At 43.3% G+C, this 21,678-nt stretch overlaps 1 protein-coding gene and 1 long non-coding RNA gene across 5 annotated transcripts in view; both read right to left on the minus strand.

Annotated features, from left to right (window-relative positions):
• DERL1 (derlin 1) overlaps positions 1 to 1,618 on the minus strand; it is a 112,742-nt gene extending 111,124 nt beyond the window's left edge. The window contains exon 1 of one of the 4 annotated variants that reach the window (XM_073794710.1): positions 1,242 to 1,616. In XM_073794710.1, coding sequence (XP_073650811.1) covers positions 1,242 to 1,394 — 153 coding nt within the window. In that variant the 5' untranslated portion in view covers positions 1,395 to 1,616. Of the gene's footprint in view, positions 1 to 1,241 lie in introns of all 4 variants that reach the window. The other 3 variants (XM_019932055.3, XM_073794709.1, XM_019932053.3) reach the window with 3 other exon arrangements.
• A 6,068-nt stretch (positions 1,619 to 7,686) lies between these two features.
• Positions 7,687 to 21,081, minus strand: LOC141276868 (uncharacterized). The gene is made up of 3 exons (XR_012327118.1): positions 20,993 to 21,081; positions 20,604 to 20,688; positions 7,687 to 7,907 (listed from the first exon to the last, which is right to left on the minus strand). It is a non-coding gene; the product is annotated as an uncharacterized lncRNA (long non-coding RNA).
• Positions 21,082 to 21,678: the final 597 nt, after the last annotated feature.

The following is a 21,678-nucleotide window of genomic DNA, read 5'->3' on the forward strand; positions in this document are numbered from 1 at the left end:
AGAGAATGAAAAGGGATTGCATTCTGGACATCTGTCTAAAATAAACAGAATTTGCTAACAGACTGTGGGATGTGAGATAAGAAGTCAAGGATGAGTCCATGACTTTTAGGGTGAGCTCCTGTAATAATGGAATTGCTATTTACTTCTAGGGAAAAGGGTATTGTTTTGGACACATTACGTCTGAGATGTCTATTAGTCATCTAAGTGGTAATTTCAAGTATACAAGTCTGGAAGTGAGATAGATCTGGACTGAAAATATGTATATTTGTATTTGAGAATCTTCAGTTTGTAGAAATTATATAAAGCCATGAAGCTACATGAGATCACCCACAGCTAGGGAGAATATGGAAAAGAGGTCCTGGGGTACATCACAATATTTAAGGATCAGGAAGATGGGGAACCAGCAAAGAAAACTAAGAAACAGCCAGTGAGGAGAGAGAAGACAAGAGTGTGTTACCCACAGTCCAAACAACGTGTCGAAATTAATGTCAGATCTTAGTATCCGACCTGCCACTGATTAAAGATTTAAATCACAGAATCCAGTGAATAAAGATAACTTCCAGAAAACTAATATTCTCTTGCCAGGAATGTTACTCTGGGCTGTTTCCTTCATGCTTCAAAAAATAAAGACTTCCATTTCAGGAGCAATTTACTCTTTACTCACTCCTTCATAAATACAACTACTACCTGCCAGATACTAGATCAGGATCTGGGATGCACACAAATAAACTCCCTCTTTGCACCTCGGGCTTCAAATCACTCCTACTGGGAAGAAACTCCATTAACATAAAAAGAACTCAGCTGGTAGTTGAGCAAGGCGACGTCCACATGCCATCCACTTGGGTGGCAGAGGGAGGTCAGAGGGCAGCTGCTCCAGGTGGCCCCAGGTTGCTACTCACTGGCGTCCAATAGATTGACAACTATCAGACTTACCTTCCCACTGCCGCCTTCTCTGAGTACAGAGGGCGAGGAACACAATTTTAATGAAGGACAAAATCAATCCTTTCCCACCGGGCCAAACCGTGTGGTCTCCCTCCACGTCTCCAGCTACCCAGGCCCACGCTCAAACCCCTTGGCCTCCACCCTACCCCCTGGCCACAGGACCTCGCCCTAAACCGCTGGAGCCACCGCACTACAAGTCCCACCAGGCACCGCGCGTCCGTAACCAGCCGGTCTACGCTCCGCCGCTGCGGGGCCACCTGGGGCCTGTAGTCTCCACTTCCCCAGTCGCCAGTCAGTACCTGGAAGCGATAGAGGAAGGCTTCGGGCCAGAGGAAGAAATAGGCCGGGCTGATGAGACCGAGTTTGCCGACTAAGGGCACCGCAACGGTGGCGGCGAACCAATAGCGCGTGATGGCCGGGATGCTCCTGAACCAGTCCCCGATGTCCGACATCTTCGCCTCTTCGGTGGCCGGGATGTGCAAAGCCGCCCGACTCCTGTCCCGGCCCCCTCACGACACGGTCCGCTGGGCGAGTGGGAAGTGTCGAGGCGGAAGCCGCCCCAGCCCCGTTGCAGAACGCGGAGACCGTCAGACGTGGCGCCACCGAATTCGGACGAGCGAGGGAGAATTCGGCAGCGAAACTTCCCCTTCCGGCGGCCGACGACGACGTTAACCAGAAGTCCCGCCGCTTAAAGGGCGAGCACCGTTTTTACCACTGGGCAGAAGCTCGGTGGTTCGAAGGCGGGAGGGCGAGGGACGGGTCCAGGAGGGGCCGACCTCACGACTGGTGGGGAACAGTGGTTGCCAGGAGCAACGACAGATACTCCAGCCAATAGCAAGGCTGAACGCCCTCTACCCAGTTCCTGCCGGATTTATAGCCCAGGTGGCTCCACTTGGAGGGTGTTTAAAGGGGAAGGAGGAAAATAAAGTACAATGTAGCCCCCTCAATTGTCCATCCTTTCCACAAATGTTTATTGAGGGCTTAGTAAGTGCGAGATAGGGTTTTAGACTCTGGAGGTGCTGCAGCTATCAGAGCTGTTGTGGTACCTTCTCTCCTGGAGCTTCCATACAAAGGTAGGGAGGTAATAAACAAATAATTGAATAAGATAATTTCAAGAGAGTGGTAAGAAAAATAAGGAAGATAAGTTAGGATAGTGGGGATAGAGTGAGGGAGTGGGAGTGCAGAAGTGTGGGGAGAGATGGCTGCTTTCGATGAGAAAGGTCAGGGAGAAGCTGGAGGAGGTGATTTTTGAGCTGAGCACACACACATACACACACACACACACACACACACACACACACACACACACACATCTGGAGAGTTTTCCACACAGAGAAAACAGCCACTCTGCACACACAAAATGTTGCCTGCCATTTCAGTAAACAAAGAATGTTGACTTCTATTCCAGTAAACAGGGAATGTTGCCTGCCATCAGGCCCTTAGCCACTGCAGCCACCCAGATGGTGTGCCCTGAGGAGAATTCAGGGCGGAGAAAAACAGGATACTGGCCCTAAATAGTTAAGGTGCATATCTAAGGAATAATTTCAATGAGCCAGATTATTGCACCTTCCCATACAAAGAAAAGCACTAAAATCTTTACCTTGAGATGTCTGATTTTTGCAATTAGCAGTAATCTTTTGACATTTGACTACATGGTTTTTTTGTTTGTTTCAGCAAAAACTCCTATATATCTTGGCTTCTCCCTTACCTCTTTGGAGCAGTTCCTCAGAGCTATCTGAGAGGCTATGTCCTGGGCTATAGTCCTCAGTAAATTCCTCGAATAAAATTTAGCTCACAACTTTTAGGTTACGTGATTTTTCTTCAGTCAACAACTCCAACTGGCTTGCAATTTGGAGGAACTGAAAGCAGAAATGATCATGACTCTTAATCTAGTTTGCTGGGTACGACCTAAATTACAAGTAGACGAAAATCCCTCTTGTTTTTAAAAGAATCTATCAAAGGATACAGAGTAGAACTTTTCCTGTTGTCTTTAGATATAGGACTGTTGGGCTGCACCCTGCAGGCCTGCAAGCCCTGCACTTGCCCAGCTTCAAGACCAAAGAAAGAGCCCAGAGTCAGCCACAGAGACATCAAAGGTTTAATGGATAGGGGGAGCTTACACATCTGAAGCAAGGTCCTGGAGCGACACCTCACCATGTGTGGCAGACAGTGGGCAGGATGTGGCAGCGGTCTTTGCTACCTGGGGGAGAGAGAGGTTACCAGTTATAGGGGGAATTGACTTCAGGTTGGGTTATCGGTTACCAGGGAAACTATTGGAAGAGCATGCCTCTCACCGCCCCTTTGATAAACTATCCTGGGGGAAATGTTCTGATCTAAAGATTAGAACAATCACTAGCTGGGTCATGGGGTAGGAAGGTCAGTCATGTGAGTACGGTGTAGGTGAAGTACGTACGTACTGGTCCAGCAGGGGATGTACAGAGACAAGAGAACAGTCATCTTGATTGGCCTGATCATATAAGGACCTACAGTTTAAGACTGATGAGGCCATCCAGTAGAGACCACTAGCAACACACCTATAGTCCAGAAGGTTAGATTTCTTAACTTGCTAGGAGGGAGACTGCACTCCAGAGGAAACTGAAACATCTCACCAAACTAAAGAGAATAGGGTCATTATTGGATTATAAGGAAGGGTTGAGTTGTGGTATAATTTAAATGAAGCAGTGTTTTGATAGGCTCAAAACAGAGCAGAGCTGTCTGTAAAAGTGTTAACATCAGGTCTAAGCCTGAGCTGAAAAGCAGACCCAGGGTCCTCTTTCCTTAGAAATCTCAAAATTAAGATAAGTGTGGGGCTTCCCTGGTGGCGCAATGGTTAAGAATTCACCTGCCAATGCAGGAGACACGGGTTCGAGCCCTGGTCCCGGAAGATCCCACATGCCGTGGAACAACTAAGCCCATGTGCCACAACTACTGAGCCTGCGCTCTAGGGCCCACGAGCCACAACTACTGAAGCCCATGAGCCACAACTACTGAAGCCCACGTGCCTAGAGCCTGTGCTCCACAACAAGAGAAGCCACCGCAATGAGAAGCCTGCACACTACAACGAAGAGTAGCCCCTGCTCGTCGCAACCAGAGAAAAGCCCACGTGCAGCAACAAAGACGCAAAAGCAGCCAAAAATAAAAAATAAATAAAAATAAAATTTTTAAAAAATACAGTACTCCTATGATTTAAAAAAAAAAAAAGATAAGTGTGGAATGTTGGGTCTGAAAACTCCTTATCTAAAGCTTTGCACCTGGATTTAAAATCCTGTGTCAAAATGACCCGTATGCCTCAGGTCCTTCAGCAAGAATGGGCTGTTCCATCCACACTGATTTCAAACAGCAAAGCTTCTGCCAATCTGTTATTTTGGAGAACATTTCTTAGCACCATGTCCTTGATGTTAATTAACAAAAGCATTTTTTACAGAACAAAAAGGCACTAAATATTCCATAGTCTAATGAGACTATACAATATTCGGGGATCTAAGAAATATCAAGCATAGTAAATATATGAAGAAACGTCTCACCTGTACAAAGCTGGTGGGAGTGTAAATTGGTACAACCTTATAAGCTAATTTTGATATAAAAGAAAAGCTAGTACGTTGTATAAATAGATATTTAGAAATCTCGCCTAAGTTTCCTTCTCTACATCTACACCCATTTTCTTTTACCTACTACCCATTGTATCCAAGGTACAGTGAGAAAAAAATGGGTTATCTACCTTAGGTGGAGGGATAAATAAGGTTTCTCTGATGAAATCGTAAGTAAGGTACGTGAGAAAAAAAACAAGGATAAAACAACATACATCCAGTGTTTGTCAGTATTTATTTCTAGGTTGTACTCTAGAATTCACTGAGTGTGTGCTCTGGAATTCAACTTCAGGGTTTAGAAACACAAGTTTAAATTGTGACTATGCCACTTATTAGCAATATCATGTTTTTAAAATGAAACCTCAGGACTTCCCTGGCGGTCCAGTGGTTAAGACTCCGCGCCCCCCACTGCAGGGTGTATGGGTTCGATCCCTGGATGGGGAATTAAGATCCCGCACGCTGCATGACGCAGCAAAAAATAAAATAAAATAATCTCTCTGTGTCTCAGTCTCTTCATCTGTAAAATGGGTGGGGAGAAGGTAACTCATAGGATTGTTGTGAAGATGTACAAGAGACAAATTCATGTCTAGTGCTTGAAGCAGTATACTTATTACAATTCTCTTTGTGCTTATTTCTCCTTTTGAAATGTTTAAAATGAAAATGTATCTATCACTTTTGTAATTTAAACAAGTTAATCGGTAAGAGTGCTTGTCTGCCTTCAAATTGTCCTACCTTAATGACAGAGCAGTGTTTCCAAATGAGAGTGAGTATGAGGGTCACCAGTGAGAACTTGACCCATCCCCCAGAGACTTCAAGTTTCATAAGCTTGAGGTGGTCCTAGAAATCGGCATTTTCAAAAGCCCTTCCCCCACCCACCATGTGATTCTGATGCAAGTTATCTGCAGACCATTCTTTGAGAACCATCAGACTAGATGGACATTCAGGATTTTCCCATTTCTCTTTATTATAAAATCACTCTACATTGTGATAAACTATTCTGGGCATAAAACACAAAGGTGTTTAATTCTTAGTTATCTTAAATAGAGGATTTCCCCAGTGCTCCAGATAGCGTGCTCTAGAATTCAATCACTTAGCTTGTAAGACAGTTCCTGTGTTACTGTCATCAACACAAGTCATCATTTAAAAACATGCAGGTAATGATACCAGGCTACGTTCTAGGAAAAAATGTGGAGGTTTGAGGGAAACAGGCGCTCTCGTGAATTACTGATGAGAATATATATTGGTACCCCTCCAGCAAGCAATTTGGCAATATTTAAATTCATTTCTAGGAATTTAAATTTTAGGTACACTCAAACTTTTTTTTTAATGTGCAGGGATAATCATTGCTGCATTTTCTGAAATAGCAAAAGACTAGAAATAGCTGATTATCTGTCAATAAGAAACTGATTAAATAAACTACACTTTATCCATATAATTGAATACTATACAAACTTTATTAGAAAAAAATAATTTTGTATGCCCCCCACATGGAATAATCTCTAATAACATACAGCATTAACACAAGAGTAATAGTACAAGACACATGCTACGCCATTACACAGATGAATTGTACAGAAGGCACACACAAAAATATACGCACGGTATTTGCTTGAAACAGTGGTTACCTTTGGGAAGGGAAACTCAGAGGCTGGGAGACAGGAGTGGGAAGGAGGCGTTTCATTGCATATCCTTTTGTGCCTTTTAAATTTTATCCCAATTATATGTACTTGTGTTTTGAAGTTAACTTGAAAAATAAGTAGAAAGGAAGTTTCTTCAGAAAGGAACAGGTTCAATGTCAACATCTTCAGAAAGATTGAGAAATAGAAAAGATAACCTCAACAATGTCTCTCCTGCTGTAATTGAAATATATTTCCTATTGTTTCTCTAAAAAAAAGAACTTAAAAAAACTGGAGGGAGACCAACAACGGAGAACACATTATTGCCTGGTGATAGATCTCAGCACTATGCTGCTGAGTGATGCTGACAGACAGGGAACTGATGATTTAAATACCTTTCTGTCACAACAGTTACATAGGAACACCATCCTAGCGGGATGCCTGCCACGTTAGTGCCGTCTAGCTTCAAGAAATCCAAAGCACATTGCAAAGATGTAATTAATCTTTATGTTAACTAGTAGGCGGTTTTGTTAGCCCCATCTTGCAGATGAAGAAGCTATGGCAAGAATAATTTGTCTCTGTTATGCCTGGCGGAAGCAGTCCATATTTGTAGTCCTAAGCCTGGGCAATTAGTTTTATTTTGGCACATGGGGCTGGGAAACAAGAGGATTAGTAAATAGCATATAAAGCATTTCCCATTTGTTGTTCTGATTAGTGCACGTGTGTGTGTGTGTGTGTGTGTGTGTGTGTGTGTATGTGTGTGTGTGTGTGTGTACTAAAGAGCCTTCTACACACTGTAAAGGAATCAACCTGGATTCCAGTCCTGCCTCTGTCCTCTGCTGATTGTGTGACCATGGGCAAGTAACTAACCTCTTAGCTGACTTATCCAAATGGGAAAATAGTATTACCTGCCACCTACATCAAGGTTGTTGTTTGTTTGTTTTAATTGAGAGCCTGCTGTTTACCAAGATCTGTGTTTGTACTTTCTGGGCATCATCTCTCTCTCTCTCTCTCTCTCTCTCTCTCTCTCTCTCTCTCTTTTTTAAATAAATAAATTTATTTATTTATTTTTCGCTGCGTTGGGTCTTCGTTGCTGCACATGGGCTTTTTCTAGTTGCAGTGAGCGGGGGCTATTCTTTGGTGCGGTGAGCGGGCTTCTCAGTGCGGTGGCTTCTCTTGTTGCGAAGCACGGGCTCTAGGCACACGGGCTTCAGTAGTTGCAGCACACGGGCTCAGTAGTTGTGGCTCAAGGGCTCTAGAATGAAGGCTCAGTAGTTGTGGCACACGGGCTTAGACGCTCCGCGGTGTGTGGGATCTTCCCGGACCAGGGCTCGAACCCGTGTCCCCTGCACTGGAAGGCAGATTCTTAACCTCTCCGCCACCAGGGAAGTCCCTGGGCATCATCTCTCTTAATGTTCACACTAATGTTGCCGAAACTCGGCCTCTGTTCACCGGTGCCACTAGAAACGCAGAGATAGAGTTTTGGGTGAAGTTGAAAAGAATAGCTTTATTGCTTTCAGGCAAACGGGACCACAGCAGGCTATTGCCCTCAGAACTGTGTGTCCCACCCTGGAGAGGGTAGTGAGTTTTATAGTGTTCAAGGAGCAGGGAGTGGTCAGCTGGTGGACATTTTTCTGATTGGTTGGTGGTGAGGTAATCAGGAGTCAGCATCATCAACTTTCTGGTTCCAATCCATCTGGGGTCTACATGTCTGTGGGCAGCATACAGTTAACTTCTTCCACCTGGTTGGGGGTTTCAGTATCTGCAAAACAGCTCAAAGGCCATGGCTCAGAATATTATCTATAGTCCTTGAGGAAGAAATAAAGGTCCTTAACTTTGTTTAATGGCTAAAGTATTATTATTTTATCTTGCTTGACTGTTTTCCTTTCTGCATTTTCTCACTTCTCTGATTAAATTTATTCTTTGACTAAATTATTTCTACAGACAAAATGTAGGCGGAGGACATGGGTGGAGGTCTATTCTGGGAAGGCTTCATAGAGTCCTGCTCGGTTACACTAACCCCCATAGGCAGGTACTATTATTACAGAAACAGAGATTCATTTATCCAAAGTCACATAAGTGTAAGTGGTGACTCACATCTAGGTCTATCTGACTTGAGTCAATCTTTTAACCACTCTGCTGTACCTCTGTGAAAATAATGAAGGCTTTTTATAAACTCAAAAGCATCTCATAGGTACTGGTTGTCCTATGCGTTGATTAATTTTGTGTGTTGACAATTTGAAAATCTTTATGCATATACGTCTTTGTATAAAATAGCTAACTTTTCTTTTCACTAATAGCTAACATTTACTGAGTGTTAACAGTTTGGCACTTTATCCATTAGTCTTTGCAAGAACACATCACCCTATGAGGTACTTTTATTTCCATTTATAAACGAATAAACAGGAGACTTCCCTGGTGGTGCAGTGGTTGAGAATCCGCCTGCCAATGCAGGGGACACAGGTTCGATCCCTGGTCCGGGAAGATGCCACATGCTACAGAACAACTAAGCCTGTGTGCCACAACTACTGAGCCCACGTGCCACAACTACTGAAGCTTGCACACCTAGAGCCTGTGCTCCGCAACAAGAGAAGCCACCACAATGAGAAGGCCACACACTGCAACGAAGAGTAGCCCCTGCTTGCCGCAACTAGAGAGAGCCCGCACAGCAACAAAGACCCAACGTGGCCAAAAATAATAATAATAAAAATAAACCTTTAAAAAAATAAAGAATAGAAGGGAAAACATATTTTAAAAATAAATAAATACATGAAGAAACAGCCTCAGAAAAGTGAAGTCACTTGCCATTTGCCAGCAGATGCATAGGTAAGATTTAAACCCAGGTCTATCTGAATTCAAAGGTGGTGCTCTTTTTCTTTTTGTTTTTGTTTTGTGGTACGCGGGCCTCTCACTGTTGTGGCCTCCCCCGTTGCGGAGAACAGGCTCCGGACACGCAGGCTCAGCGGCCATGGCTCACGGGCCCAGCCGCTCCACGGCATGTGGGATCTTCCCGGACCGGGGCACGAACCCGTGTCCCCTGCATCGGCAGGCGGACTCAACCACTGCGCCACCAGGGAAGCCCGGTGGTGCTCTTTAATTCGGTCCTTCAACAAGGTTTTTGTCAAATACTTGTGTCTTACTCTGAACCAGCTGCTATAACAAAGTTCCATAGATTGGGTGGCTTATAAGCAACAGAAATTTATTTCTCACAATTCTGGAGGCTGGAAGTCCAAGACCAGGGTGCCAGCAGGGCCAGGTTCTGGTGAAGGCCCTCTTCACGTTGCAGACTACTCCATCACATCCTCACATTGGTGGAAGGGGCAAGGGAGCTCTCCCAGATCTCTTTCATAAGGGTGTTAACCTCATCATGAGGGTGGAGTCTACAAAAGGCTCCTCCTACATCACATTGGGCAGTAGGATTTCAGCACTTTGGGGAGAATTTGGGAAAAACACCAACAATCAGACCACAGGAGCTTGTTATTGTACCGGGTACTCTTGTAGGCATTGAGGATCCGGCTGTAAACCAAATTGACAAATAATTCTGTCCTCTTAGAGGTTACATCCTACAGGATGTAGAAAGACAGTTGAAAAGGGTAAAAGTAAGAAGTTTAGTAGAAAACTGTTGATAAATGCTAGGGAAAAAAATAAAGAGAAAGAGATTTGGGTTGGTCAGGAAAGGCTTCACTGTGACCTCAGGAGCTATTTGAGTAAAGGTCTTAAGGAGGTGAAAGAACAAACAATGTGGATATCTGGGGGAACAGCAGTTCAGGTAGAAGGACCAGCAAAGGCCCAGAAGTGGGATGGTGCCTGGAACGGAGGCGGTACAGCACGAAGACCAGGGTGGCCGAGTGGAGAGGGAGTTGGGCAGAAGTTCAGAGAGAGAAAGGAAGAATCAGACAAGACTTTGTAGTTTACTGAAAGGACCTTGCATTTTATCTTGCTCTTAACTACTGTGCCACACTGCCTCTCAATAATTCTACGGAACAGATTTCTAGGAGTGGGATTCTGAGATGAAAGGATACAAACATCCTTATGACTATTATTCCCGGAGATCACCTGATTGTAAAGCTAATCAACATTAGGCTACCGGACCCCTCACACGGCTCTTCCAAGGATTTCGCTTAATTTTGTATTCATAATTTTACTCTTTTTCCTTCAAGAGTGCCCCTCAAATTGTATAAACTTCAGGCCCAACAAAACCTGGATCTGCCCACTTACTGCATATTGTCATACTGCTTTTCAGCCATAGAAAGCTTAGGCTACAGGGTCATTTCCCTTGAGCTCTGCATAGCATAGGAGAAGAATCAGATCCCAGGCACCTCCAGCTGAGTTCCCGATCAAATTCCGGTTCCCACGTAGGGACAGGCTCTGGCTCTCAGCCTATCCACAACCCAGATGGCCAGTCCCCTTCACCAGCCACTGGTAGATGATGAACAGGTTTAGGACACCAGCAAAGCAGGGCCTCAGTGAATTTATCTATCGATAGAATCTCCCAATCAGATAATCTGTTGTTTCTGATTTTGAATTACAAACGGGAGTAGGTACCTTCATCTTTTTAGATTTAGGGTCTGACTCTAAAGGTGTCAATCCAGCCCTACCTGCCCTCCCTCCCTCCCACTCCAGCCAAAACTCTCCCCTCCTCTTCCTTTTCTTTCCCTCTGAAAACCTTCAGGTGCCTCGAGGGAATGGCCTTCCAGAATCCTGTGACTACAGTTGAATAACACCAATGAGTCATGTTACGTATACAACAAGTACTGATTGCTTCCACCAAAAAAGAAGAGGGTCTCAGACTTGTGACCTCTAGCATGTGAGCTCCACAAGGATGGAGACTTTGTTTTGTTCACTTTTGTATCCCCAGTGCTTATATCTGTGCCTGATACATAATGGGTGCTCCAGAAATACTTGTGGAATGGATGAATTATGATTCATTCTAGAAATTTCCCCTGACTCGCCATCCTAGGTCAATGCTCCACACGCTTCCTCTATACTCCTAGAACACCTTACACAAATCACCATCATTGCACTTAGCTCTCTGTTTTATAATTACGTGTGTGTGTGTGTGTGTGTGTAGCTGTCTCCTCTAGAGTATAAGCTCCTTCAGGTGGAGGCTGGGTTGTATAACTCTTCACACAAGACGGAAGAAATTTCATGAGCAAATCCTGGCCTCTCCAACTTCAAAATATATCCCCAATCCAACCACTTTGCAACATCTCCACTATGCTACCCCCCATCCCAACTATTCCTTAGTGACTGAACTTCTGCAGTAGACTTCTAAGTGGTCTCCCTGCTCCCTGCTTCACCACTGCACCATCATGGAAGTCCAAAATACACACTTTTTAAAACAAATATTTGGGGCTTCCCTGGTGGCGCAGTGGTTAAGAATCTGCCTGCCAATCCAGGGGACACGGGTTCAATCCCTGGTCCGGGAAGATTCCACATGCTGCGGAGCAACCAAGTCCGTGTGCCACAGCTACAAAGCCTGTGCTCTAGAGCCCACGAGCCACAACTACTGAGCCCGCGAGCCAGCCCGCGAGCCACAACTACTGAAGCCTGCGCGCCTAGAGCCCGTGCTCCACAACAAGAGAAGCCACCGCAATGTGAAGACCACGCACCGCAACGAAGAGCAGCCCCTGCTCGCTGCAACTAGAGGAAGCCCGCACACCGAAATGAAGAACCAGCGCAGCCAAAAATAAATAAATTAAATAAATAAATTTATTTTTTAAAAAAACAAATATTTGCTATTCCAAAATGAAAATCATAAGTTATAAATTACAGTTCCAATAAAATCAATATAGTGCCTAATTATCATATAAATGAGAAATAAAAGAAAATTGATTTATACTATAATATGTATTTTAACATATAAATGTTCAGGCACAACTACATCAGCAGGTGGAATGAAACAGTCTGCTGCTTGCAGTTACACATAAAGTCATGATGAGTGAAGAACTACAAGTGCAGACAGATACCCACATGCTGTATTTGTAACTCAAACATCACTAGCCACATAGGTTACAGGATCGGCATTGGTTACAGGATTATCTAAAATGGTGGACAACTCAGGAAAGTTCTGAATATAACAAAGGGCATCAGAGTTCACAGATAATTAATAAAAAGATAAATTGAACTTTGTAAAAATAAAATGTTTGCTTAACAAAAAAGTTACAAAGTCAAAAGGCAAAGTGGGAGAAAATAGTTTCAAGGTATATCACAGATAAAAGACTAATATCCCCACGTAAATAAAGAACTTGTAAAATCTGAGGGGAAAAAAGACCAAAAACCCAACAGAAAGTGGACAAAATACACAGATAATTCACCAAAAAATATATTAAATTACCCGAAAACATATTAAAAGATATTCAACTTTTCTCATAATAAGAGAAATGCAACTTAAAACCATACTCAGATACTATTTCTCACCTATTAGACTGGCAAGAATTAGTATCCCTAGGGAAGGAATTTATTACAATAGAAACAACGTATGCATTTACCCTTTAATCTGACAATGTCAATTTTAGTAATTCAACCTGAAGATAAACCTGTAACAGTACAAAAAATATTGTACAAAAACTTAGATACAAGGTTATTTATTGTGCTATTTGTAACTGCAACCTATTGGAAAGAACCTAAGTGCCCATACATAGAAGATAGATTGAATAAACTATAATACATTCACACATTAGAATAATATGCAGCTGTAAACAAAGAATAAGAAAGATCTCTACAAAACCATATGGAGTGATATCCAGGATACCTTGATAAGCGAAAAAGAGAGTGCAAAATAGTATAAATATATATAATGCCATTTTTCATGTAATAAAGAAGAGGAAATAAGAACACATCCACACATACATTAGAAAGAACAAGTACATACACCTTAAATTTACACAATTTTATATGTCAAATATATTTCAATTTTTAAAAAAGAAGAAAGAATATAAGTACAATCTTGCCTCAATGAGTACGGTAGGTGCATTCTAGGAAAATTTAGTGAATGTAAAATCCCTGTAAATATCCTTTATGTTTATATATATGTAAAACAGAATTCAGTTCTAGTTTAGCTATTACAAACAGGGTTTTCATTTACAGGAATATCTTGGTAACATTCAAAAGGGTTTGGGACCAGTTTATACACTACAGGATGCCTACCTAGCATCCCTGCCCCCGTTCTAAAGGCCAGTTGTGCCCCTAGTCATTGTGATAACCCAAAACAATCATGGTATGGGTTGAATTGTATTCCCCCCAAAAGATATTAATGTCCTAACCCCCAGTACCTGTGACCATGACCTTATTTGACAATAGAGTCTTTGCAGATGTCATTAAGTTAAAATGAGGTTAGACTAGATTAGGGTGAGCTAAACTACTGGATTAGCAACGACTTGGTTTCCTTATAAAAAGAGAAAACAGACACAGACACACACAGGGGAGAAGGCCATGTGAAGACAAGAGCAGAGATTGGAGTAATGCATTTACAAAGCGAGGGACACCAAGGATTGCCAGCCACCCCCAGGAGTTAGGAGAGAGGCAGGGAACAGATGCTCCGCAGAGCCTCCAGAAGGAATCAACCCTGCAGTACCTTGATTGCAGACCTCTGGCCTCTGGAGACATAGAGGGTACATCTGGTTGTTTTAAGCCACCCAATGTGTGATACTTGGTGACAGCAGCCCTGGGAACCAAATACTAAGCTCCCACACTGTGCAATGAGTACACTGTGGGGAACCTGTCATTGTGTCTCCCTCCCGCTCAGCGTCCAGTTCCCTGATCAGACAGCACCCCTCAACAGTGCCTTCCCTAACCCCCTTAATCAAAGTATCACCCCACCCCCATTGTTCTCATCCCTTTACCCTGCTTAAAATTGTCTTCACTTTTCATTACCTAACATGATATCATCTATTTATTCCCTTAGTTGTTGTCTGTCTCCCCAACTAGAACGGCAAGCTCCACGCAAAGGCAACTGTGTCTCATTCCCTGCTGCACCCCAGCACCCAGGACAGCCCTGGCCAGCAACATGCGTTCCATTGACATTTACTGAACTAATGAGTGAGGATTCTTTTGCTCAGAGAGGGCAAATGTAACCTTGGCATAATGAGGAATAGAACAGAATAGCTTCCCTGGAGAAGCGAGCAAAGAGAGGTATGAAGAGCTTCTGAGAGCTGGAAGACTTGGGGGAAAAGTCACTTGAGATATTTTCCTGGAAGTTGGAGGTGTGACCTCTTTCAGTCGCGGAATTTTGCAGACGTGATGTGCAAACATGCATATGCTTGCCTGGCAAGGCACTGGATCCAGAAAGGCTACATCTGTCGCATTTGTTTGAAGCCGATCCAAGTAGGCTAAACATGCATTTGGAGAGCTGGGAAAGAATTCTATATCTTGCACGTGCTGTCAGAGGCAGTAGGGAAAACGTGTTGGGAAGAGAGAGCACATACTAAACAGCCAAACTGGTGCTGTGAGGTTACACACAGGGTTTCTTAGCCTCGGCACTGTTGACACTTTGGGTTAGACAGTTATTTGTTGGTGAGGGGCTTCCCTGTGCAAAGGGTGATTGGCAGCAAATGACAACCTCACCAGTTATGACAACCAAGAACGTCTGCAGATGTGGCCAAATGTCCTCTGGGGTTCTGGGGGCAAACTCACCGCTGGTTGAGAACCACTGAGTTATACGTGGTGCTTGTCTACTCCCCCTCCTCCATTTGCAATTCCCCATACATCCTACACACACGCACACACATGCGCACGCGCGCACACCCCACACATGTACGGTAGGACAACACTCTCAACTCCCCTCAAAGGAAGCTTTATTCCTATGTGTACTCCCTCCGAATGTACGCTGGGATTTCCTGATGTCATCCGTGGTCAACCATTATATTAGTAGCCTATGACAAAATACATCTCTCGGGATTCCTGCACATATGTAATTCCCATCTACATTGAGTCTAGACTTGACCATGTGACCTCCTTTAGCCAATGGGACATTAGCGGGCATGGTGATACAAACAGGCTTGTTAAACACTGACACATTCAGGCTTGTCCTATTGGAACATTCCTTTCTTGAGAGCCAGTACCATGTAAAGAAGATCAGGCTAGACTCCTGAAGGCCCAGAGGCCACATGGAGAGACGCACTGGTAGATGAGAAGCCATTGTGGATGTTCCAGTTCAAGATGAACTTGGGCTGAATGCAACCGTGAGTGATCTTGGCTACACCATGTGGAACAGAAGAACTGTTCAGCTGAGCCCAGTCAACTCACAGGACTGGAAAACAGGAAATCAGTTTTGTTTTAAGCCAGTAAGTTTTGAGGTACTGTGTTACATAGCAAGTCAGCTGAAACATTAGCAAATGTCTAAGCTGATGAAAGTAAGAAACAGTGCAGAGCTGGAGCAGGCTCATGCTAGCTCACAAGAGCAAACTGTTAAATTTTCAGTAATTTTCTGAGTCAATTATTAAATATTAAATTATATTAACTTAGGTAGAAATAAATTATATCTTTTAAAAGGTAATACTCAAAACATATCATTTTTTAAATTATTTTAATCCATTTTACTATTATCCATGCTCTTGGGGTTGTGTCTATTGTATCCGTATGGTGACCATACTATATAATAGTGTGCTACGGCTCATCTCTCTCCAACTCTGCATTCAATGACATCACATTCACAGCTTGAAATTGGCCATAGTAGGAGTATTTATACCACAGAAATTGCCAAATTCTACAAACCAGAGTTTTTTGTCCAGACAGCCAGTTGTTAAATGTATCTGCATATCACTGGTACTCTCCCTAGAAGGGCTTAAATAATAGCAATAATAATAACTAGGAGACGACTTCTATGTGTCAGCTGCTGTTTTAAATTCTTCACAACTCTATGGGGTTGGCACTATTATTGGCCTGATCTTACAGATGAAGAAATCAAGGCACAGAGAAGTTAAATACTTTGCCCAAGGTTATAGTACTCGTAAGCTCTAGAGCCAATGTACTTAGGCATTCTGGGTACCATGCCTTTACACATAGGCTGCCCACATTTTCCAAACCACTAGTCAGGGTACAAGATCTAATAAGTGCAATGTACTTGGGGGGAGTACAGGGCAGAATACTTGAAATTAGGACTCTATGTTCACAGTACTTATGACTTAGAGGTTTTAATTTTATGCAAAATTTTAATTTTATGCAAAATTCAAATAAGAGCTTCTATAGGATTAAAAAATAAAAGCAAGCAAGACCAAAGAAGAAACTATGTAATAACGAAGTGAAAAGTGGTTACCTATGCCAACCCACACCTGTCCACATCTGCGTCCTCGCATAGAATTCTCTGAAGGGTCAAGCAGATGGAACCAGCGTCCAGTCCACTACTTCACTAACAAAGACAACACCCTTCTAAGGTCTATAGGTGAAAGAGCCCGCCCCACTGTGCATCTCTATCTTATCTTTCTCTTTCCTCCCGTGGATAGCTGCTTGCAGTAGTTTTCAAAGCCATCTATATAATGAAAGTAACAAAAATACTTAGAGTTAGAGAGGGGGGGAGGGATGAATATAGTTGGAGCACATAGGATTTTTAGGGCAATGAAAATGTTACCAAATCAGGTCGGGCTGCTCGCTGCTTGAAAAAAATCAATACTCGCAGAATTTGGTAGAAAGGAAAGTTGCCTTTAATCAGAATGCTGGCAATCTGGGGAGACGGTGGACTTGGTGTCCCCCAAAGACCATCTCCAAAGATTTTGCTCTGCCATGAAAGTGTTCATCCTCACTCGGCTCTGTGGCCTCTCTCCACACACTGCCCAGAGCGGGCAGGAAGGACGCCACGCTGCCCTAGAATACTTCAGTGGACAATAAATGCTTAGCCCAATCAGCTTGCCTTCCTCCCTTACAGCACTTAGAGGCATTTTACTCATGGTTTACTGGCATCCTGTCACACGTGATGGATCGTCTGTCCTCTGAGCCCACAAAAGTTATTAGGAGCCTGTGAATCAAGAATAGTTATCCAGTCCTATGGGAGATATTCCCAGCATTCTCTGACTCCACAGCCCTCTGCCCAGGGAGGCCTTTGGAATAGGCCACTACATGCAGAGCATAATTTGGAAGGTTTACGCTTCCCTATAGAAGCTTCCTGAGCTGGCTTATACCAGTGCCTACAATTACACACTTAGATATTAATTTCTCTGGCATAATGTTTGCATATAATTTTTTTAAACCCAACTGCCCAAAATAGGGGAATTATTAAATTATGCTGCATCCATAAGATGGGATATTATGCAGTTGCAGCTAAGGCAGAGGTGGCTCTAGGCGGTCCTTGCTTCTTAGGACAGCTTTGGACGAGATAGAGATCAAGAATTCTAAGTCCTACTCCTCTCCTGGCCACGCGTAAGGGCTGTAAAGATGAGAAACTTGCAACCACTGCCCACTCTGCCGTGGAAGAGGGAGCCTCACCCTCTGGTCTCCTCCTTCCTTTAGTCTGGAGGAGGCCTTTTAGAAACCCTAGTTTATGTGAGTTGTTTCTCACTGTATGTGGGACTGATCTTGCCGCCTGTCAAGATCAACATCACATTTTCCCCTCTGCTTTGATACTGTACCATTTCAACTGTAGGTGTCAAATCCTTTTGATTCCACATGAAATACTACCCTTGGTTGCTTTCATGTATGTTTTATGAGAACCCCTAGGCATGAATATTTATTTAAGCAACTTGGAACACAACCCTTTGATTTTCCTTTTCTGTTCTGATTCATGTTTAAAGGTTGGGGGACATGCACTATGTCATAGTTCACCTGTAATGGCTTTGGCCTCCTCACCCCTTTCCTTACAGGGCCAAATAGTTGTCTAGGAAACGGAAAACGTTGCCTGGGTTTGTGTCAGTTAGCAGCATGACAAACATTTCTGTTTTACTGATGAAACAGAACTCTTTCCTGTGCAATGTCAGCTTTCCTACACAATATGTCAACGGACCTTTGTCATCCAACTGTTGCCTGTTTGGTTTCCTTCCACGGTGACTGACTTGGTCAACCCTTCATCCATATTAATAGTTTCTGTGCATTCAAAGACATGGTCAAGAGGATGAAAAAACAAGACAAAGACTAGGAGAAAATATTTGCAGAACACAAACATGATAAAAGGCCTATATCCAGAACATATACAGAATCCTCAAAACTCAATAATAAGAAAACAACCCAATTATAAATCAGGCAAAAGATTTGAGCAGATATATGCAGAAGGCAAAAAATCCCATGAAAAGATACTGAGCATCATTTGTCATTCCAGAAATGGAAATTAAAATCACCATGAAAGGGAGTTCCCTGGTGGTCCAGCACTTAAGACTCCGAGCTTCCACTGCAGGGGGTGTGGGTTCGATCCCTGGTCAGGGAACTAGGATCCCACACAAAATAAACTCACCATGAAGTACCACCACACTCCTAGAACGGCTATAATGACAAAGACTCATCATAGATACGGAGTATCTGAAACTATCCTACACTATCCAGTATCGGTGGGTATGTAAAATGACAACTACTTTGAAAATGACTGATACTTTCTTAAAAAGTTAAACCTGGGCTTCCCTGGTGGCGCAGTGGTTGAGAGTCTGCCTGCCGATGCAGGGGACACGGGTTCGTGCCCCGGTCCGGGAGGATCCCATATGCCACGGAGTGGCTGGGCCCGTGAGCCATGGCTACTAAGCCTGCGTGTCTGGAGCCTGCGCTCCGCAGCGGGAGAGGCCACAACGGTGAGAGGCCCGCGTACAGCAAAAAAAAAAAAAAAAAAAAGTTAAACCTACACTTACCATACGGCCCAGCCATTCCACATCTAGGAATTTACTCATCAGAAATGAAAACATATATTTATACAAAGACTTGAACAGGAATGTCCATAACAGCTTTCTTTGTAATAGCCAAACACTGGAAACAATCCCAACGTTCACCAACAGCTGAATATACCACTAATTGTGGTATATCAATCCCATGGAATACTACTCAGCAATAAAAACATATGCACCACTGATATACCCAACAACATAGTTGACTCTCAAAATAATTATGCTGAATGAAAGAGACCGGATCAAAAAAAAAAAAAAGAGTACCTAGTTTAACACCCATTTGTATAAATTTCTAGAAAATATTAACTAATCTAAGAGACAAAGCAGATCAGTGGATGCCCATGGACAAGGTGGGGTAGGGATAAAAAGAGATTGCAAAGAAGCAGAAGGAAAATTTTGGAGGTGATGGATATATTCATTATCTTGATTATGGTCATGGTTTCACAGGAATATATTTACGTTAAAACTTATAAAATTATACACTTTAAATATGTACAGTTTATTAAATGCGAAATTATACCTCAATAAAGCTGAAAAATATCTATGTACAGTATGCATCAGTTATTGACTACGTAATGATTCAAGAAGGAACTAGAAAACGGTCTACCAACTTGGGTTACTAAACTGGGCGATTAGAGACTTCCCTGGTGGTCCAGTGGTTAAGACTCTGCACTTCAAATGCAGGGGGTGCAGATTCGATCCCAGGTCGGGGAACTAAGATCCCACATGCCACATGGTGCGGCCGAAAAAAAAAAAAGAGAAAAAATTGGGAGGTGGGCAGCCATGGGTGCACATCTCTTCAGTTGCCAGCCTGACCTTCAGATCTGGTCCAACTAAATCCAAAGATAAGTGAAAAGTGGGTGTCCAGAAGATCTGTAATATGGAAACCTCTTTACCAATGTCTCTGAAATTGAATAGGATGGTCACAGAGGCTGTGACAACCCATACAAGCTGAGCTGCAGGCAGGTTAAACCAGAGTAGTTAAGGAAATCATTCAACGGATTTGTCTCTGCTACTGATAAAAAGTTGTATGGTTACCTGTGTGAGACACAAATGTGGGAAATAACCTGTTTCAAGTTAGGTGCCCTTAAGCTTAACACCTTAAATTTCCTGAATAATAATGCAAACATTCATACATACAGTTTATTACCATCTCAAGTCCAATAAATAAAAATAAAATTAAAATATTGAAAAATAAAAATCTCCTCTGCAAAGGGTTACTAAGAGTTGTCTCTCAGGGCTACCCCTTGATAACAATACAAAAGTTTTAAAATTCAGGGCTTCCCTGGTGGCGCAGTGGTTGAGAGTCCGCCTGCCGATGCAGGGGACACGGGTTTGTGCCCCGGTCCGAGAAGATCCCACATGCCGCGGAGCGCCTGGGCCCGTGAGCCATGGCCGCTGAGCCTACGCGTCCGGAGCCTGTGCTCCGCAATGGGAGAGGCCACAACAGTGAGAGGCCCGCGTACCGCAAAAAAAAGAAAAAGTTTAAAAATCCACACTGCTAAATTTTTGTGAGCGTTTTGTATTTCTGCTAGAGTTTGCGCTTTTTAAATATCATGGTCATATAATTTTGTAAAAAGTCATTTTTCTACCCGTAGTGGGTTGAATGGTGGACCCCGGAAATATATACCCAGGGAGTAATGCCCAGAACGTGTGAATCTTACCTTATTTGGAAAATGGGTCTTTGCAGGTGTAAGTAAGTTAAGGATCTTGAAATGAGGAGATTATCCTAGATTATCCAGGTGGGCCCTAAATCCAAGGACAGGTGTTCTTATAAGAGAAAAGCAAAGGGAGATTTGAGACAGAGATTAGAGGAAAAGACAAGGCTTGGTGAAGTTGCAGGCAGAGAATGGAGTGATGTGGTCCCATGCCAAGGAAGCCAGCAACCACCAGAAGGTGGAAGAGGTAAAGTAATCTTCCCTAGGGCCTCTGGAGGGAGTGACCTGCCAACACTTTGATTCAGACTCCGGCCTCCAGAACTGTGAGAGAATAAATTTCTGTTGTTTTAGCCACCAAGTTTGTGGCACAAAGCCTCAGCAAACCAATACACTACCTCATAAAGCACTAAAGATGAAGGTGACAGTATCACCAATGTTGTAGGTTTGTTATGAGGATTAAAAAACTTAAATGAGTTAATAGTCCTAAAGCACTTAGAAGAGTGTTTGATACCAAGTAAGCACTATACAAGTTCTAAGTAAATATTTACCAAAAAGAATTTCTCTGGCGTCAACGCAACGGGGTGTTCATGACATTGCTTTACCGGTGCATGACTGGTGGATCCGACGCCATAATACTGGAGCCTCTTGTTAGACTACGGAATTAAAACAACATTCATGACGATGATGAAAAGGCCAAGAAGAGTGGACTCCATCAAGGTTCTTTTTTGAACCCGAATGTTCTATAAAAGGAACCCTTCAATTCTCAATGCATTTGGGTCCTTGCTTCTCTATTAGTTGTCTGTACAACTCCTCAATCCCTAAACGCAACGTGAAACGGGATCTGGGGGCCCTGGGGAAAAATCACTTTTATTGCTTCCGTTGAACGCCTAAAACCCAGCGAGGCCCCCAGAAAGCAGAAATCCCAAGCCGATTCCGCGCGCCAGGTTACACCTGCAGAAAACTACGATTCCCAGAAGGTTTTGGGGGGGGTGGGGAGGGGAGAACGGACCGCGAAAGGGGGCGGAGTCTAAGGGAGAAGGTCGTAGGCTGATTCCATTGGCCTGAGCGGGAGGGGTCGCCT

The sequence above is a fragment of the Tursiops truncatus genome, chromosome 17, assembly GCF_011762595.2.
Source record: "Tursiops truncatus isolate mTurTru1 chromosome 17, mTurTru1.mat.Y, whole genome shotgun sequence".
Classification (NCBI taxonomy): domain Eukaryota; kingdom Metazoa; phylum Chordata; class Mammalia; order Artiodactyla; family Delphinidae; genus Tursiops; species Tursiops truncatus.